The sequence below is a fragment of the Esox lucius genome, chromosome 18 (assembly GCF_011004845.1).
Source record: "Esox lucius isolate fEsoLuc1 chromosome 18, fEsoLuc1.pri, whole genome shotgun sequence".
NCBI lineage: Eukaryota > Metazoa > Chordata > Actinopteri > Esociformes > Esocidae > Esox > Esox lucius.
The window spans coordinates 18,729,862-18,749,530 of record NC_047586.1 but is presented as its reverse complement, the minus strand read 5'-3'; the positions used below and the strand labels follow the sequence as shown (position 1 = coordinate 18,749,530).

Sequence of the window (19,669 nt, the reverse complement as noted above, 5' to 3'; positions counted from 1 at the left end):
GACCTACATTACAAACACATTCTTGTATCTTTCTAATTCATTAAGTATTTAAAACAAACAAATTCTGTAATTCCTCATTTTTTCTATATAGTTGGATAAAGACCAATTAGATAAACTGATGCTCTGGCTGGATGGTGATGCTGTGGAGGAGAATGTCCATGCTAATACGGGCGATTCATATGCTAATGACGTCAAATGGCGTTGGGTCCTCGCGGATCCTGGGGGTCAAAAAGGCCTGTTGGTTCTAGTGTTAATCATGATGGATGCTAGATAACGATGTGGTGCTGTTGCTGTTGGAAATGTGCATCGGCCGGTGGGTGGGCTGATTTGGGTCAAAGTCCAGGGCCTTTTTTTGGTCCCAGCCCATGTCCTGAAGAAAAACAAAATTTAACAGTGAAGTTTCTAAAACTTCCAAATTGCTGGCAAAGTAGTCATAAGCTACTTAATGGAATTATAACCAAACTGGCAAACATATTACCACGACTGCTAATGCAGACATTCTCCACTGATATGACAAACAACCTTGCTCAATTGAAATGAAGTGTGCGCCAGCAAAAACAGTTTGCCTGCTCCAAAAAGATGGGCCATAAGAAAACAGGCCTGATGTCCTCCAAGCCGAAATCACCAAAGGCGGCAGGCCGGAGAGGTGTACAAAAAGACGTGAAAACAATCACACAACGACACACAAATCTCAGCCACAGACAAAGCTACCCCAAAGCCCACATGCTCACACCGGAGGGTCAGGAGGAGACCTCTTCTCTCCACCAGAGATCAAAGGAATACAATGGGACTGAGGAAGACACTTCTACGTGCATTGGCCAAACTTGGTCTTTGTTAAAAGGCAGGGTGTAGCTCGTGTGCAAGCATGGAGTGCTCACTCCTAAAGGGATGAATGACCATTTACAGGAAATTAATTACCTTTACCAGAAAGGCTCTGTGAGGGAGAAGACCTTTTACTTCCATTTTTGAAAACAGACAAAAAAAGGTGTTTCCCTCCCAACACTTTCAAAAATATCATGATTGTGTGATGGATGGTGTTATGGACATTTTGAACTAAGGTGCATTTGAGAAATGTCTGCATAAACACGTCTGTATAAATATCAGAGCATCAATAGGTACTCTGACCATGTTCCTTTGCTTAAACCAAGAGGGTATCTGTCCTTTGTTTCTTAGGAATGTAGGAGAGGGGGATCTGGTATTTGCCTAGGGGGCATCATTGACTAGTATCAGCAGATTATAAGGTTACTCTTAATCTGCCCATCTGTATAACTCATCAGGGCATCTATTTAGAGTTCAAGAGGTTACCCATTTGGGGAAGGACAGCTTGCCCCTTGTGTGAAGCCTTCATGTATCTATTTCAGAGACTCTTCAGATTATTATCCTGCAAGCATTTGACGCATCTCTCTATTTGCAAATAAACTATTAAATTGTACCAAGAGAATTTTGTCTCTGTTCTTACTCTTTTAAATGTGCTGATCGATGAAAGTGCCATCACACTTGTTGATATTTCACAGTGGATACAACTTTGACCAGTGCAAATGTATGACGAGAGGGATTTTTGGAAAGTGAATAGGCTACAAAAAGGTCCCGTCTTTGTGGGTCTCTCACTGGGGATCTGATGGGGATAGCATGTTGATTTCAATGCCAGTGCATAGGTCCAAACCAATAGGGGTTTGGGGACAATATGATCGCCTAAATTATGAATCTGGTCCTATGCACTGGCATTGAAATGAACCAATTTCAATGCAAGGACACCTGGGCCAGACCCACAAAGACGGGACATTCCCATAGCCTATTAAATATACGTTGTGTTTTTCTGAGAACTCCTCTTGGTTTTTCTATACCTTACTCATGTCACCTATGCACAAACCATGTATGTTCTTGAACTAGGACTAGTGATTGTTAACATGGGGACATGCCAAGGGTCTAAAACAGCACTCACCCTCTTCACAGTCTGATACTATCTGGTGCTATGTGCTTGACTGCGACCTCTGATTGTTAGTCCCGTCCCCTCATTAGCTTAAGAACAAGGAATAATAATGAATAATAATAATTGCTGAATACATGTATTATTATATATATATATGTATAAATATATAAATGTATACACTTATTAATTAAAATGAATATATTATTAACATTCATTTATTTCTAATTGTGGCAGGGTTGGTCCTCCATACAGATTAAGTGATTCCAGCACTTACCTTTGAGAAAACCATTGTCTGCTCCTTCACTGCGGCTACTGTCTCTCTCTGCTGCCCTGGGAAAATGTAAATATCAGTCCTATCTGTCTTAAACTCCTGTCTTTCTTATAAGTTATAACCCCTTTTTTCTGAGATAGTGTATAGTTTCCAAATTTGCTGTTGCAGATATGAACTGCACCTAATCTCACAACTCCCAGCTTCATGACAGAACAAAGCTGGGTGGAGGGAACTGTCTGCACATGCCCATGTGTTTCTGTGTGTATGGGAGGAGCCAGATTACATTTAGAGCCTGTGTCGGTTGTGGGAGTTCTATTGCAAATGTCACTGAAATATAAACAAACATTAATTGTTGTTAATGTTTGGAAAGTTCTTTTCAATCATGACAGAATATAGTTGCCATTTTTCTACTAATACCCTGGCAACTTTTCTTGTTTGAAAATGTCAACAAAGAAAGATTATGTTGCTCACTTGACGTTAGTGACATTGATATCTTAAGTATCATGCAGGCAACATAAGTGATTCTATTTTGCCACTTTGCTTAGAGTATATTGTAAAGATATAGATAATAAAAGGAATATCTACAGTGGAAAGAATAAGTATTTGATACACAGCCGATTTTGCAGGTTTTCCTACTTACAAAGCATGTAGAGGTCTGTAATTTTTATCATAGGTACACTTCAACTGTGAGAGACAGAATCTAAAACAAATCCAGAAAATCACATTGTATGAATTTTAAATAATGAATTAGCATTTTATTGCATGATGTAAGTATTTGATAACCTACCAACCAGTAAGAATTTCATCTCTCACAGACCTGTTAGTTTTTCTTTAAGAAGCCCTCCTGTTCTCTACTCATTACCTGTATTAACTGCACCTATTTGAACTTGTTACCTGTATAAAAGACACCTGTCCACACATTCAATCAAACAGACTCCAACCTCTCCACAATGGCCAAAGATCAATTTTTGGAGTGGGCCAAAATCCTGCTGCAGTGTGTGCAAACCTGGTCAAGAACTACAGGAAACATATGATCTCTGTAATTGCAAACAAAGGTTTCTGTACCAAATATTAAGTTCTGCTTTTCTGATGTATCAAATACTTCTGTCATTCAATAAAATGCAAATGAATTACTTAAAAATCATACAATGTGATTTTCAGGATTTTTGTTTTAGATTCCGTCACTCACAGTTGAAGAGTACGATGATGTAATTCTTGTTAATTTGCTGGTGCTCATTAGTTATATATGGGGTCTGTGTGCTATATCCAGTAAAATACTCTCCACACCCCCCCCCCCCCCCCCCCATTGCAACACATTATAACGTACATGGGATACATATTGCATCATACAGCAAAAAGTATTCTATACACAACAGTTACTGTAGAGTACCTTCAGGAGTGTGTCTACTAACCAAATTCACCAATCAGCCATAACATTATGACCAATAACAGGTGAAATGAATAACAATGATTGCCTCGTTATCATGGCACCTGTCTGTGGGTGGGATATATTAGGCAGCAAGTGGACATTCTGTCCTCAAAGTTGATGTGTTAGAAGTAGGAAAAATGGGCAAGCGTAAGGATCTGAGTGACATTGACAAGGGCCAAATTGTGATGGCTAGATGACTGGGTCAGAGCATCTCCATAACTGGAGCCCATGTGGGGTGTTCCTGGTCTGCAGTGGTCAGTACCCATCAAAAGTGGTCCAAGGAAGGAAAAGGGGTGAACTGGCGACAGGGTCATGGGTGGCCAAGGCTCACTGATGCACATGGGAAGCGAAGGCTGGGCCGTGTGGTCCGATCCAACAGACGAGCTACTGTGGCTCAAATTGCTGAAAAATGCTGGTCCTGATAGGTGTCAGAACACAGTGTTTTGCGTATGGGGCTGCATAGCCGCAGACCAGTCAGGGTGCCCATGCTGACCCCTTGTATAATGCAGAAAGTGGCTACAATGGGCACATGTGCATCAGAACAGGATCACGGAGCAGTGGAAGAAGGTGGCCTGGTCTGATGAATCACATTTTCTTTTACATCACATGGATGGCAGTGTGCGTGTTCATCGCTTACCTGGAGAAAACATGGCACCTGGATGCACTATGGGAAGGAGGCAAGTCGGCAGAGGCAGTGTGATGCTTTGGGAAATTATCTGCTGGGAAATCTTGGGTCCTGCCATTCATGTGGATGTTACTTTGACACGTACCACCTACCTGAGCATTGTTGCAGACCATGTGTACCCTTTCATGGCAACGGTATTCCCTGATGGCACTGGCCTCTTTCAGCAGGACAAAGCACCCTGCCACAAAGCAAAAAAATTTCAGGAAGGATTTGAAGAACACAACAACCAGTTCAAGGTGTTGACTTGCCTCCAAATTCCCCAGATCTCAATCCAATCGAGCATCTGTGGCATGTGCTGGACAAACAGGTCTGATCCGTGGAGGCCCCACCTCGCAACTTACAGGACTTAAAGGATCTGCTGTTAACGTCTTGGTGCCAGATACCACAGCACAACTTCAGAGGTCTAGTCCATGTCTCGACGGGTCAGGGCTGTTTTGGTGGTAAAAGGGGGACCTACACAATATTAAGCAGGTGGTCTTAGTGTTTTTGGTGTGCTACATCCAACAACACAATATTTTCCGCACCCTCTTCAGCACCCAAGGCAAAACCCTATAACATACTGTACATGGAATACATATTGCCTGATAGAGAAAGAACTATTCTATACGCCGCAGTGAATATATTGTAGGAAATGATCAGGTAACTGTAGAGTGAAAATATGCACAAAAAAAGTCAAGGGGTACTATGTAATTGCAACAGTTCCTGAGGTTTTACTCTACCCATTCCATTGGCCACAATGCAAATGACTGTATATCAAATACATATTGCCTCATAATACATTTTAATACACGCTTTGTATTGAAATTACTCTACATATGAACAATTATTATTATTATAATTATTATCATTAATTGTTGTCAATGTTTTGAGAGGCACATTTTCTTAAACAATTAATGAATTCAATTTATATCAGTTTTGACGTTATACGTTGGCTTCTTTTATTTTGAAATCTTCAATTTTCTTTGTGACCCAGAAGTGTTTTCTTAATGTTGCTCACAAGATGCTGATTAAATATTTGGAAGCATGACCAGCAGTGTTGTCAAAATGTTTTTGTCAGAGGAAATGTAACATCTGAGGCCTATGTGTATGTAATAAAAAATATATATAGCTTTGCAGCATTGCATAATGAATAATGTTTAAATTGTTAAAGAAATATATAGCAGGTTAGGATCTCAAGACAGGTACATTATACATAAGAGTTAAGGCAAAGTTGTACTCTCATTGAAATGCACAACCTGCCCTGTAAAGGAAAGGCTATTGATTCTTTGTCCATAAAACCAGGATCCAGTCAACTCAATAGAATACAAATCAGAGGAGTTTAAACTGGTCATATTGCTGGCTTTGTATTCCACTCTCTCTCTATGGCTCTTAATGCAATTGATTGTATTTAAAAAAAAAAGATTTGATTGGTGTTATGAACCATACTATTTCAGTCAATGCGGTTTGAACCCAGACTAACCTTCATCACTAGGCAACCAGAACTGTCAATCAGATAATCTTGAGCAGCATTAGTCCTGTGTGCTGACTGCTCTCTCTTAAAGAAAGTACATTGCAGCTGACTTGTAACATGACTTACATAATTTTGCAGAAATAAAAGGCTTGTTACCGTACTATAAACAAATGGAAACAGGACATACTGTAGCACATCAATCTTCAACATTTATCATTGTGACTTTTTGTAGAAGCACGTCTGAAAGAGTAAAGCCTTTTTAACCCAATGTGACCTTTTTAACAAGCTCAAAAAGCTCATGTGATCAGAAAGTAACCATAATGCACTGTCACGGTTGTGAAGGCAGGACACAGGCACAGACACGTAGTCGTGGTAATCCATGGTTTAATGAGAAAACCAAAAGCAAGGCAGCAACCGATCACGTTGCACAAGTAGCACAAACACAATGATCCACACCAGGTGTGGACAAACATAGAACATAAATAGGTTCCCCAATTGGAGGCAACAATTTACAGCTGGGGCAATTTCTATATATAAAATAATAGAAACATTTAAATCAGAGGAAACACATGAAAACTTGCTAGCCGAATAAAAAAGCCTAAACACTGCAACTCTTCCCATTACAAGCAATCATTTGAGCTCCACAGTTGATGTGCTCGCCCATCACGTAAACACAACAGAGTTGTCATCGTAAAGATATTACAAAAATGTCACTGCATCAAACATCCCCAAACATTTACTCGCTGTGACTATTTATGTTAGTCACCCTGACATCATTAACACTAATAAAGCAACGATGTTTCTAATTCTTTATCACCAAACAACAACAAAAAGTGAAAGGTTGTGGGGGCTTTAGCGCTAGACAAATATTTATAAAACTTTAAATTTTTAAATATACTTTGATATTTGCACAAAAACTATTGTTGAAGACACCAGGCCATTTGCGTCGTTGCAATAGACAGCCGCTATGGGTTCAAAAGGGATGAGGTCACAGGGAGGAGGTCAAATGCCTGGCGGCATGATGCGCTGACAATAATCTGGCCATTAACCAAAGACAACCAGGGAGCACATTGTGGATAACAGGAAGTTTAAAGGCAGTCATGCCACAGATCTCATCGATGGCACTGAGCTGGAGCGTGTGGCCAGCTTAAAATTCCAGGGTGACCACATCTCCGAGGACCTCTCCTTGACCCTCAAAACCTCAACCCGGGTCAAAAAGGCACAGCAGCGCATTTCGTTGTACTGTACTTGTACTGTTCATTGTCCAAGGTGAATCTAATCTGATCTTAGTTGGCGCTATTGAAACGTTACTGAAGTGGCACTGTATATCTGAAAAGCAAATAACATTAGAAGCAAAAAGGGGAATGGCCGAAGCTGGAGATGTAGCTATTCAGGATTCAAACGCAGACTGAGTGTTGATAGTTCTTTTTCCAGTTCGTCTTCATCAAAAGCATTTTACGAATAAGTCATTTATGACTGTAGTTCTCAACACTGGCCTGGAGGTGGCAATATTTTTCAGAGGAATAAAGATAACTAGGACTAGGAAACGGGTGTTGGGCACAGTGCAAAGACTTTTTGGAACAGGAAAGAGTCCATATAGAAGTCCACATAATGATGGATTGCATGAATCTCTTCCTTTACTTCAATGTTGGTTTCTGTTGGAAGTTGTAACAAGAGAAGACAGGGTAAATGGCAAAGGTGAAAATTATTTGAAATCATTGAGTAGCCATCATTCTTACCTGGTTCTAGCAATTTGAAGTAGATTTATTTGTCTGAAACATAAAGAAAGAAAAGTTGAAAGATGTGTTATCACTGTGTGAGTTACTGTGTGTGTGTATGTGTGTGTGTGACTTCTTGTGTATTTAAGTGTTTGTTGTCACTTGTGTTATGCTGATTAAGTTTGTTGTATTTAATTACTGGACAATAATATAAGTAACAGTAAAAATAGTAATAGTAAAATCAACACTAATAGCAATTATACTACTGTATTAATAATTCTACTAATATTACTGGAGCTTGCTTTTGCAATTTTGAAATAAGTTGTGCTTAGTACAATTGTTAGTACAATTGTTCTGACTTGAATTTAATTGCAAAAAAGGAGAGGAACACAGAAAAAAGTTTGGTCTCTTAGCTTGATAGGTTGAATAATAATGACAATGGAAATAACTTTCAAATAGAACAAACAACATAATTCTTACCTTGGTCTGGTTATTGTTTCTAGCAGAATTCTGATTCTGAAAAAAAAGAAAGTTGTAAGACTTTGTGTGTATGTAAACCTGGTGTGGTTTAGCAGGTAAAAACAACATTTTGCATTTAGAGCAATGCATGAAACTCACTAAGGGGATACTACAAGTCGGTTTAACATCTTGAGATAACTAGGAGTAGAGGTAGATTCATCATTATATAGGTAGATAACTAGGAGTAGAGTTAGATTCAACAGTATATGGGTATATAACTAGGAGTAGAGGTAGATTCAACAGTATATGGGTATATAACTAGGAATAGAGTTAGATTCATCAGTATATGGGTATATAACTAGGAGTAGAGGTAGATTCATCAGTATATGGGTATATAACTAGGAGTAGAGGTAGATTCATCAGTATATTGGTTGAGTAGATAACTAGGAGTAGAGGTAGATTCATCATTATATAGGTAGATAACTAGTAAGTAGAGTAGTAGATAAACAGGAGTAGAGTTAGATTCATCAGAATATTGGTAGAAAAACTAGGAGTAGAGGTAGATTCATCAGTATTATGGGAGACAACTAGGAGTAGAGTTAGATTCATCAGTATATAGGGAGATAACTACGAGTAGAGTTAGGACATTCAGTAAACAGGTAGCTGGCTACAAGGAGAGTTAGATCAATCAGTCAGAATACAGGTAGATGGGTAGGATTAGAGTTAGATGTTGGTAGATTGAGTAAAAAGTCAGGAATGTCTAATTTCAGAGTGAGACAGATAAATGGGAAAATTCACACACATTTCTAGCTAACAACATAGCAGCTATTCACAATATTATTTACAAAATAATAATGAAATCCTACCTTCGGCTTTATAGTATTCAAAGCTGCTTTGTAATGAGCATCGTTCTTTTCTATTGTCCCACCAAGCCAGCTTTTCACGTTTTGTACCTCCTGCTGTACTTGGAAACCTCTGCCTTCAAGTTTAACTGCCCATTGGTCAATTAGCTTCTTACTGCTGTCTTGGTACATAGCTTTGTAATTCTTCATCGCCTGTGTATTCACCAGAGTGTTATTCCGGAGACACATTAGGTCTGGTGAGGCGGCCAGGACAGACATCTTTAAAAAGCCCTCCACATCATTACTGCTAATGTATTGAGCTTGTAGAGTTCTAAATTCTTTTAAATTGGTGAGGCAACTCCTGTGTAATTGATCAGGCAGTGTGACAGTTATAAGGTGCTGTCCATGCTGGTCTTTCAGATTCTTTAGGGAGTCACTGGTGAACGGTTTATTGGTTCCTATCTCTATCAGTGACTTTGCCAGGTTGCTTTCAGGATCCATTTTGTAAGCAAGTAAGATACTGTCAACTGCTGGCTGGTGGTCAGCATGGATATTTTTACTAACACTGACACCTTTCAGTAGTTTCCGGTTGTTATTGTAGCTATCAGCCCGTCCCCAATATTCTGGGTTATTCATCCCCCCTTTTGCCATGAACCAGCTGCCTCCCCGTATCTCCAGTGCCCTCTGTCTGCACTTGATAAGCGGCACCCACTTGTTCGGCTCCTTCAGGACCATATCTGCCCCTTGCTGCCTCAGCTGGGAGGCCCTGGAGTGGATCTGTTCATCAGAGGCATCAGGGTCCAAGCCACGAGCGAACGCCTGGAACATGCAATTGTTCCCCTCGCCAGAGACCGGCACAACCTGGTCATTGTGCAGAGCGTCGTAGTGACCCTGGGGATAACGCTCACTAATGGGATGGTACAGTAGGTTCACACTGCCCTGATTGGAGCTCTGGCTGGGATGAACCACAGACATTTTCATTTTCTGTCCTTGCCTGTTTGTGATGTAAATAACAACAGTCTTCCCGCTTTCTTCAGCTAGTAACTTGGCCTCCAGGATGGTGGCTGGATTGTTATCATGAGGGAATGTGCTTCGCGGCCTCATTTCCTCTGCGTATGATTCTGCCCAAAGTTGATCTTCCACTTTTGAAAGTTTATTGGATTTCCTTCTTAGTGGGGCATTGGCTACGTAGCTGCTGTTCAGGCCTACTACCAGCTTCTCTTTTGTCCTATCAGTCATCAGACGTTTGGAAATGAACCCACCAATGTAGCCATTTATTTGTTCTTGAGCGAGCCCAACCAAGTGGCTGGAGAATTTCTGGTGAAAAACCTGGAATACTGTTTCAGCCAGACAAGAAGCCATCACTTCGGCCACCTCTGTTTTAAATGCATTTAATTTCACCATGTCATTGCCACAAATATTTTTTCTTTTCTCTTCTATTTTACTTTCATCTGTTCCTCTCTTTCCATAAAGCTCTTTCACTCTTTTCTGCAGCTCCTCCAAGAATGCACTGTTGAATTCATTGGCAACTTCTTTGGCTGAATAAATTGCATCGCCACAGAGACCTACCATGTGAGCTGCCTGAATTGCTTTACAAACTGCTCTCATCTTTCCATTATTCTCCTGTGCAACTCTTTTAATGACACTCTGAAGGGATGAATGCAGACGATTTTGCCAGCCCAGGCCTGCACAGTGAGACCTCAGAACCATTTCACAGATATCTGTAAAAATCCCTTTTAACTGTGTTCTGTTCTCTCGTTCATCTAGAAGGTCACTGAGGTATCCTTGCTCTTCAATGTGCACAAGCACCATCCTGTTGACCAAGGGTCCCATTGGTTGGCAGCCAATATTATGTTTACACTTGTCCAAGACTGTGTTTTTGACAACTTCTTTAATTTCATTAGTGATTTTATCAATAATTTTCTCCTCTACTTTTCCCACTCCATACATTACAGTTTGCTGGACAACCTCCTTTCCCACATATTTCAAAGTGTTTTTCACATTTTCTCTCATGACTGCCTGCAGTCCACCCTTGGCCTGGTTAGAGATTAGTTTCTGAAGAGAAGTGAGCTTATTTCCAAAGCCACTAATGGCATTTTTGCTGGCTCTCCAGCCCTTGGAGATCAGTTTTCCCACTCCAAAGCCAATGAGTGAGACAGCCAGGGACACAGCTTTGCTGATAGCCCAGGAGGCCCAGCTGAAAGTTCCTGTGATCATGGCTTTCACACCAGTGATGCAGTCTGAAATCCCTTCACTGATGAGGTGGTACCCCACTTGTAGCAGCACCCCACCAGTGAATGCAGTGAGGAGGACCCCCCCCACAATCTGAGCCACCCCCAGGAAGAATACAGCTAGGCCTTTCCAGCAGAATCTGGGCTTCTGCTTCACTGAAAACACCATCTCCATACCCAGCTTGTAAAACTCATACAGCTCTTGGTGAACGTCGTCATTGGGATCCTCGACCAGATTGAAGACAGAGCTTTCATCAACAAGGGCTTCTCCTTTATCCTGTTTGATCAACTCAAGCTTCTCCATTGCTCTGCTGATGTTATTGTGGAAGTATGTGAGCACTTGTATCCTGACCTGCATCTGTTTCTGGAAGGCACTCTTGGTCTTCCCAGAGTCTCTATCAGACAGGCTCACCAGTTGCTGGGTTATTGTGCACTGTTCTAAAAACAGTTCCACAGAAACCAAGGCCTTCTCCAAGTCTTTTGATGCATTTTCCATACAGTCTTTTTGTTTTTGCCTCAGAGTGCAGTAAGCACGTTTATAGAGCGCAATAGCAGCCCAGCATCTATCCAGCTCTATGGCACTACTGTACAGCTCTGCGCTCTCCTTCAGTTTATTTTCACCGAGTAATTTGTTTCCAAACTTGATGAAATGGTAGATGCTAGAACAGGGAGAGAGGTTTTCTTGGGACTGCTGATGGGCGCGTTTTATATCAGTCTCCAGGCTCTTCATCAGCTGAGATTTTTCCAACTTTTCAATCTCATCTGATTTTCTCAGCAGCCAAATCCCCCAGTACTCGTTCAGCACTGCCAATGTCACCCTGCGCTTGCTGTTGTAGATGTCTAAGTTGCCTAACGATGAATTGGAAAAGGGCTGGTAGATCCCTTTGAGAATCTGGCAATATTGGGAAAAGAGCTCCTCTCTGAGGGAGATCTCAGGGATATCATCCTGCAGGACACGGGATACCTGATCCATGGCCAGTGAGTCTCGAGCTGCTCTGGCATCCTGGAGTGTGGACGCATTTCTCAGGGGCTCCTGCAGATGTGCGGAGCAGATGATGAGCTGCGCCGAGCCAGGGCTCCCTTTCCTCGCCGTGCGCCCGAAAGCCTGCATCTCCACTCTGGCATTTTCAGGCAGGAAGGTGACGACTACAAACAGCCCCCCGGCCCCATTCACCTCTTTGGAGACCAGCAGGTCTGTTCCACGACCTGCCAAGTTAGTGGCCACGATCACATCCCCAGGTCTGAGAAGCTGGCTTGTGATGCTGGAGTTGTCCTGGTTGCTGTTGGTATAGAGTCTAAGCTGCTTCCCACTCACCTGCTCTTTGAGAGCCTTGTGGATGTCCATTGCTTGGTTGATAGACTCACAGATGACCAGTGCTGCCCTTCCATCTCTGTAGCAGGTTGGGCGAGTCTGCTCCAAGACAGAGGAGCAAATCCTCTCCCTCCACTTATCCACATTGCTCTCCAGCACCCCCTTGACCTCAGACAGCTTTTTCCGGTTGAAGGATGGAATCTCACAGGTGGAGAGGCCTGGGTAGAGCTCCTGCAGCAGATCGATCTCTGACTGTGTCCCCAAAGTCCCAGTGGTGCCGTACACCTGGCCCCCGTACTGCCTGAAGAAGGCCACGTTGGAGAGGTAGTTGGTAATGATGGACATGCAGCTCAGCTTGGTTTGGTGTTTCATCTCCAGGAACTGCTGCAGGCCGTTTCCCCACTTCTTGTTGCGCTCAACGATACCGGTGCAGCTATAATCCACCGGGAGAATTTGTTCCCCATCTACTATGTACTCCTGACCCTCCTGCACCTTGACGGCCAGGAAGGCATTTTGAACCCAAACCCTTAGATTCTTTTCCACCAGCACTTTTAGGAACCCAGGGACTCGGGTTTTGTGTTTATCTGCTCCACACTGACATTTATCATTCTTGTCTGGTTTACATGCGCTAAACTGCAGCCGATCTTTCACACCCTCCACAATGGCGTCACAGAGGGTCTCCTCATCCTCATACAGAGCACAGCATAGGCCTTCTTCCAAAACCAAGAAAAATACCTTGTGATCATTTTTTTCTCCCTCACTTTCGCTGTCATTGTCTGAGTGACGCAGCAGGGTTCCTCGCTGGTCTTGAGTGTAAGTGATGAACTTATAAGGGAACTCATCCTCAGCCAAGCGGAAAAACTGCAGCATTGTGTCCTGGGACACTGTCTTTAATTTCTCTGTTAGTTTCTCTGTAGAGTCACAGTCCTTGCAGAAGCCATTGGGTATCAACCCACTGTTCTCTGCCAGCTGTAAGACTGTGAGCGGCTCCACACCATCTTCAGTCTCCACAGAGTCAAACAGGGCTTTGTGAAAAGGCAGGACGGGGCCTCGGATCATGGTTCCCGTGCCTGTTGGCACCAGACCGTACTGGCTGACGATACCCCAGATCATGGCCAGGACAATATTTAGGTGCTGCATAGGAGCAACATCAGTAGAGAGATAGGTCATCTGTACTCCCTTGTCTAACAGGAGAGAGTCCACCTCATCCACAATGACGCACTGAAATCCACGGTCAGGCCTCACCTCCTTCATCTCAAAGCTCTGGCGCAAGCAGTCTGCGGCAAAGTTCTCGGCCGTGCCATAGACTACATCACAACTGTAGCACCTCCTACGATCCTCGTCTTTGTCTTTATCCGTGTTGCAGTCGACAGAGACATCAAATAGGCTGTAGAATGGACGCCAATCATCAGCATCTCTCTTGGACAAAATGGGAGAGCTGGAGAGCACATCCACTCTCTCCCCTCGCAGAGCCCTGAAGGCTGTGAACATGGCTACGACACAGGACTTCCCCTCACCTGTTCCAAGCTGCAGCAGCCTCCCTGAGACAGAGAGAGCCAGCAGACACCAGCTGACTATCTGAGTTGTTCTGGGCCACCAGCCCTGTGTCTCATACACAGCTTTGCAGAGAGCAAACAGGACTGCAGCCAGCTCCTCTCTCTTCAAAGTACAGTTTTTCAGGGAGCCTTTGGAAAATTTTGGGACAGTCCTAATCTTGCAAGTCTGCCAAGACGCTACAATGCCCCTCACCTCTTGGAGTGTGGTCTCTGTGATGCTTCTATTTGATTCACACATTTCTTGGAGAATGTCTTCCAGGCTCTTCTCACCCTCTGTGCTCAAGGAGTCTCTGAGCCGAGAAATTAGGTGAGTGGTGGAGGCTTCAGAGTCTAGCAGCTGAGTCAGTGAGCATCCATCTCTGTCCCTGAAGCTGGGACAGACACAGTGGATTTCCAGGGAATGAAGCACTGTCAGGACCGAGGTGAAAAGGTTTTCCCCTTTTCTGAACTTTTTCACCAAGAAAATGAATAGGTCCAAAGCATCTGCCGGAGCCCATCGTCCACTCCTTACCAGGTCTGATAGTTTGGATAGAGATTCTATGCAGAGTTCCTCACTGCAGTTCTGTACTGCTGTGGCAGTCACCAGCTCATAGCACTGTTCCTTTGTCTGAGTGTCACAAGTAGACCTGAGGAAAGTTTCCAGGAACCTCAACATGTACTGCTGATACGGACAAATGGCCTGCTTTGAGAATTGCTGGAAAATTGACGCCAGGTCCTCTCCAAATGGTAGCTGGATGTCTTTGGTGAGGGTTGAGAGTGTGTGGAGGAATGTGTGCATTAACTTGAAGCACTGATCTGCATTGTTTTTTGAGGTTGGCATTAGAGAGTGCAGGAGATCAGTCAGATTATGTGCAAGCTCTGAGCTTTGGGACAGCCTGGGGAAACATAAGTCTCTGTTTGACAGAGGTTGTCCAAGAATGAGGCAGTCAGGCAGTGGTGCCAAGCCTCTCCCTCTTGGACCAGATCCATGTTGGAGGAAGTCATGTATAAAACTCTCAAGGCTGCCACAGACAATATCAGACTCACAGTGCTGGGTTAATGGGACAGTAGTGCTTGTTTGCACGTTAATTCCAAGCATCTGGTAGAATGAAGACCAGTCCTGTGGCCTATAGGAGGGAGAGCCCAGAACTATACCCACCTGTCTGCCCTGAAAGACCATCAGGGCTGCATGCATTACTGCCACACAGGGGTCTCTTTCCAGTGTGAGGAACTCATCGTCGCTGTTATTAATGGCCAGGTTACACCATCTGACCATTTGAGCTACTGTGGGCCCCCTGCCCTGTGTGTGGAGCACTGCTCTGCTCAGGATGGAAAGTAGTATCTTCAGCTCTGTTTGCCCAAATTTGGAGCCTCTCAAAGAGCCCCTGTAAAGGCTTTTGTGAAATATAACTGCATTGTCTTTATTCATATCTTTGTGCACGGTATTGATAACACTCCACAGTCGTTCTGGCACCTGGGTAAGGAGGACCTCCAGGCTGTGTGTGCTTTCCTTCTGCAGCTCCTTGTCTAAACCAGAGTAAAATGTGTTGAAATCACATGTTGACTCCAGTAGGGTGTTTAATGAGTGGCCCTGCTTGTCTCTCCAGGATGAGGGCAGATTGTGCCGTTCCACCAGGTCTAGGACACAGAGCGCACCACTGGGGCTCACCCTGCTCCGTGCTAAACTCCCTATTAAGTCCAGTGCCTCCAGGGATGTCCAGTTAACATCCAACAGTGCCAGTACTGCTGGAGACAGAGCAGCAAAGGAATCGGTTTCTGTAAGTGGCCACTGCCCTATAGCATCTAGTATCAGCTCTAGACACTTCTCCTGGGCACCCAAAACTGGGCCTGTTTCCTTCTCCAGGGCTCTGAGGAGGAGCTCCAGGAACCTGACGAGGAAGAGCTGCTCCAAGGAGATGTCTTCCTGACTCCATTCATTAGCTGCAGAGAAGACGCTCTGCTGGGAATCAGGCCTGTCCTCAAAGAGATTAGTGAAAGTCAAGAACAGGGCCTGTGTGAAGTTGAGATATTGCCACGCCTCTTCCTCAACTACTGCCACCGTCACTGCATATCCCACTGTCTGTACTGCCAGCTGCAGCTGGTCAGCAGCACACTCCAGAGAGGCATTGCTGTGAGCATCCAGCGCCATCACACAAAGCTCTGCGAGCAGGACCTGAGTGTGAGTCAGAGTGTCCATCTGGGGTGGCTGCTCCTCCCATTCCTGGAACAGGAGCTCCCGGAGAGAGCAAGAAAGGGACAGGACCTGCTGGGGATGGAGTCTTCGGAGATCTATGTCTCCCTCAGGGATTCCACACTTTTGAGACAGGATGCTGAGTAATCCTCTGTCTGGCTGTCTGCTCTCTGGAGAGCTGCACTGTGACTGGAATGTCTCTCTGACCACTGTGGTTTCACGCCTCTCCTCCTCTGCTCTCCTCTCCTTTCTCCTCTTTTCCTGCAGCTCAGACTGAGTCTTTTCCAGACTAAACCCCACTTCCCTTATTCTCCTTTCCTCCTCCTGCTTCTCTCTTTTCTCCTCCTCCATCTGTCTCTGTCTCTTCTCCTCCATTAATCTTTTCTCCTCCTTCTTTCTCCTTCTCCTCATCTCCTCTTCTTTCCTTTTCCTCTCTTCTTCCCTCAGTCTTCTCTCCTCCTCCTTTCTCCTTCTCTCCTCCTCTAGTCTTGAGTTCCACACTTCCCACCGTCTTCTCGCTTCCTCCTGTCTCCTCCTCTCCTCTTCTTTCCTTTTCCTCTCTTCTTCCCTCAGTCTCCTCTCATCCTCCAGTCTCCTCCTCTCCTCCTTTTGTCTCCTGTTCCACTCCTCCAACTGCCTTCTCTCCTCTGCAATTCTCCTCCTCTCCTCCTCTTGTCTCCTGTTCCACACCTCCCACTGCCTTCTCTCCTCTTCCTGTCTCCTGCTCTCCTCCTCTTGTCTCCTGCTCTGCTCCTCCCTCAGTCTTCTCTCCTCCTCTTGTTTCCTCTTCCTCTCATCCTCCTCTCTCTGTTTCCTCTCTTGTCTCCTTTTCCTTTCCTCCTCCTCCCTCAGTCTTCTCTCCTCCTCCTCTCTCCGTCTCCTCTCTTGTCTCCTTTTCCTCTCCTCCTCCTCCCTCATTTGCTCTTCTTCTGCATCCTGCTTTCTCCTGTAACACTGCCTGCATACGTTTAATTCCATATCTTTAAGCCTAGCTACCAGGTTCCAATGAAAAGCCAAACCAAAAACAAGTTTGATAAGAAAAGCCAGAAAGTCCATCTCTATTATTCCCCCACACTCTCTGCACAGTACAGCTCCCATACTGGCTTGGGTCCTCTGTGACTGAAGAGATGATCGGAAACCTGGAAGACAAAAAAAACTGTTTATTAACATATACAGTGGCTCTCAAACATATTCGCCCCCCTTGAAATGTTCTACGTTTTATTGTGTTACAACATGCAATTGAAGCGGATTTTATCAGGTGTTTTCCACGTGCAACTGAAATGCAGGAATTGCAGCAATGAGGTTCCCGAGGTTTGTGTACATGAAAAATCCTCAGAATCTGAAAAGCAGTGTCAGAGACAAAGAACATTTACAAGTACAAAGTATAATGGTTGTTATAAGTGGGATGTATGGATGTGCAATGAAGGTAAATGCAAGTACAAATTACAATTCTAAACCTACAATGAAGGCATATTGAAGTTGCATGTGCAACAGAAATGCAGAGAGAGCAGCAATGAGGTTCCTAAGGTAGACACATGCATGTAGAAAATGTCCTTCTCAGATTTTGTAAAGCTGTGTCAGAGTCCAGTAGTACTGAGAGGCAGTGCTAAGAGGTGGGTGGGTGGGTGGGTATGGTTAGTGTTGGGTACAGAGTTCAGCAGGGTTACAGTAGTAGGGAAGAAACTGTTCCTGAGCCTGCTGGTGTGGGAACGAAGAGACCTGTACCGCCTTCCCTAAAGATAGGAGGACAAACAGTATGTGGCATGGATGTGAAGGGTCCCTGATGCCACGCGTCCTATGCAGACACCACGTGCGCTGGAGGTCTACGATGGCTGGGAGCAGGGTACCAAAGATTTGCTAAGTGGTTTTCACCACCCATTGCAGGGCCTTCCGGTCGGCCACGGAGCTTCCGCCAAACCACACTGTGGCACATTTAGTCAGGATGCTCTCGATTGTGGATTGTGTAGCAGTAATAGTTCACAAAGATCTTTTAAGACAGATGGGCCTTCTTCAGCCTCCCCAAAAATTACAGGCGCTGCTGCGCCTTTTTGACCAGGGTTGACGTGTTGAGTGTCCAGAAAAGGTCCTAGGAGATGTGGAATTTGAAGCTGGGCACACGCTCCACCTCAGTGTTATCGATGAGAACTACAGCCTTTAGACTTCCTGTAATCCACAATGAGCTCCTTGGTTTTCTTTGCACTGAGGGCCAGATTGTTGTCAGCGCACCATGCCGCCAGGCACTTGACCTCCTCCCCATAGACAGACTCGTCATTGTCACTCAGCAGGCCTACTCCCATGGTGTCGTCAGCTAACTTGATGATGGTGTTCAGTTTGTCTTCTTGCACATTTTGAGTTGCCTTTTGTACTTGCATTTGCCTTCATTGCACATCTATACATCCCACTGGTAACATACTGTACAAGTATTAAGTATAATCTAAATACATGAACATTTCTGCCCTCTTCTATTTGCACTTCGTTGAATGGTACTTGTACTGTTAAATAACAAGTAAGTTGAATCTAACCTAATCTAAAAATTTATTATAACATGTGCTCCTTAACCATGTTTAATTATTTATAGTAATAATCTGGTCCCCATTCATTTTAAACACACTTTAACTATAGGTAACCCATGCCAACACTCCAGTAGATGTTGACAATCCACTTGCTTTTAAAAACTGTAAGGGGTTTAGATTTCTGCTAATTGAATATACAGAGTTTTTTCCCCCAATCCATTTCTGACTTCTTTATTTTATCTAAAACATGGTTATGAAGAATAGAAATACTCTCACACACTGTTGATGCTTGCAAGTGTTATAATTAAGTGAAAAACTTTTTGTCAGGCATGAAGATAGTAAACATAGGATGTACAGCTAAGTCTGGAAATATTTGGAAAATTTTCATATTTTTGGCACTGTACCCCACCACAATGGATTTGAAATGAAACAACCCGGATGCAATTGTACAGACTTTCAGCTTTAACAAAAATATTATACAAAACGTTTAGGAATTACAACCATTTTCACACACAGTCCCCTTATTTCAGGGGCTCAAATGTAATTGGACAAATGAACACAATCATAAATAAAATGTTCATTTTTAATACTTTGTCGAGAATTCTTTGCAGGCAATGACTGCTTGAAGTCTGGAACGCATGGATATCACCAAACACTGGGTTTCCTCCATTGTGATGCTTTGCCAGGTCTTTACTGCAGCTGTCTCCAGTGTTTTTTTGTTCATGGGTCTTTCTGCCTTTAGTTCTGTCTTCAGCAAGTTAAATGCATGCTCGGTCGGGTTGAGATTAGGTGATTGACTCAGCCATTGCAGAATATTCCACTTCTTTGCCTTAAAAACTCCTGGGTTGCTTTCGCAGTATATTTTGGGGTCATTATCCATCTGTAAAGTGAAGCACTGTCCAATCAGCTAAATCTGGCTAAATTTGTGAGCAGACAATATATCCCTATACACTTGAGAATTAATCTGGCTGCTTCTGTCTTCTGTCACATCATCAACTGTTGATTTGGCCACTCCTAATCTTCCTGCTAACTCTCTGAATAGTTTTTCATGCAGCCTAAGGATGGCCTGTTTCACTTGCATTGTGAGCTCCTTTGTCCACATG

General features: G+C 43.7%; 1 protein-coding gene and 1 long non-coding RNA gene across 2 annotated transcripts; both read right to left on the bottom strand.

The window, feature by feature from the left end:
• LOC105006332 lies at window positions 1–2,446 on the bottom strand. Its single transcript, XR_827401.3, has 3 exons — window positions 2,205–2,446; window positions 1,943–2,019; window positions 1–370 (listed from the first exon to the last, which is right to left on the bottom strand). It is a non-coding gene; the product is annotated as an uncharacterized LOC105006332 (long non-coding RNA).
• A 3,686-nt stretch (window positions 2,447–6,132) lies between these two features.
• LOC105006331 lies at window positions 6,133–16,420 on the bottom strand. The gene is made up of 4 exons (XM_020056094.3): window positions 8,809–16,420; window positions 7,964–7,999; window positions 7,505–7,537; window positions 6,133–7,420 (listed from the first exon to the last, which is right to left on the bottom strand). Exons 1-3 carry the CDS (start codon window positions 16,402–16,404, stop codon window positions 7,511–7,513), a joined length of 7,659 nt encoding a protein of 2,552 aa, XP_019911653.3. The 5' UTR covers window positions 16,405–16,420; the 3' UTR covers window positions 6,133–7,420; window positions 7,505–7,510.
• Between the last annotated feature and the right edge of the window lie 3,249 nt (window positions 16,421–19,669).

Coding starts and splice junctions, on each gene's coding strand:
- LOC105006331 (XM_020056094.3), bottom strand. CDS start 16,404: ATGGAGGAGGAGAAAAGAGAGAAGCAGGAGGAGGAAAGGAGAATAAGG. Junction 8,000..8,808: donor TGAATACTATAAAGCCGAAG/GTAGGATTTCAT, acceptor CTTTTTTTTCAG/AATCAGAATTCTGCTAGAAA. Junction 7,538..7,963: donor GAAACAATAACCAGACCAAG/GTAAGAATTATG, acceptor TTTATGTTTCAG/ACAAATAAATCTACTTCAAA.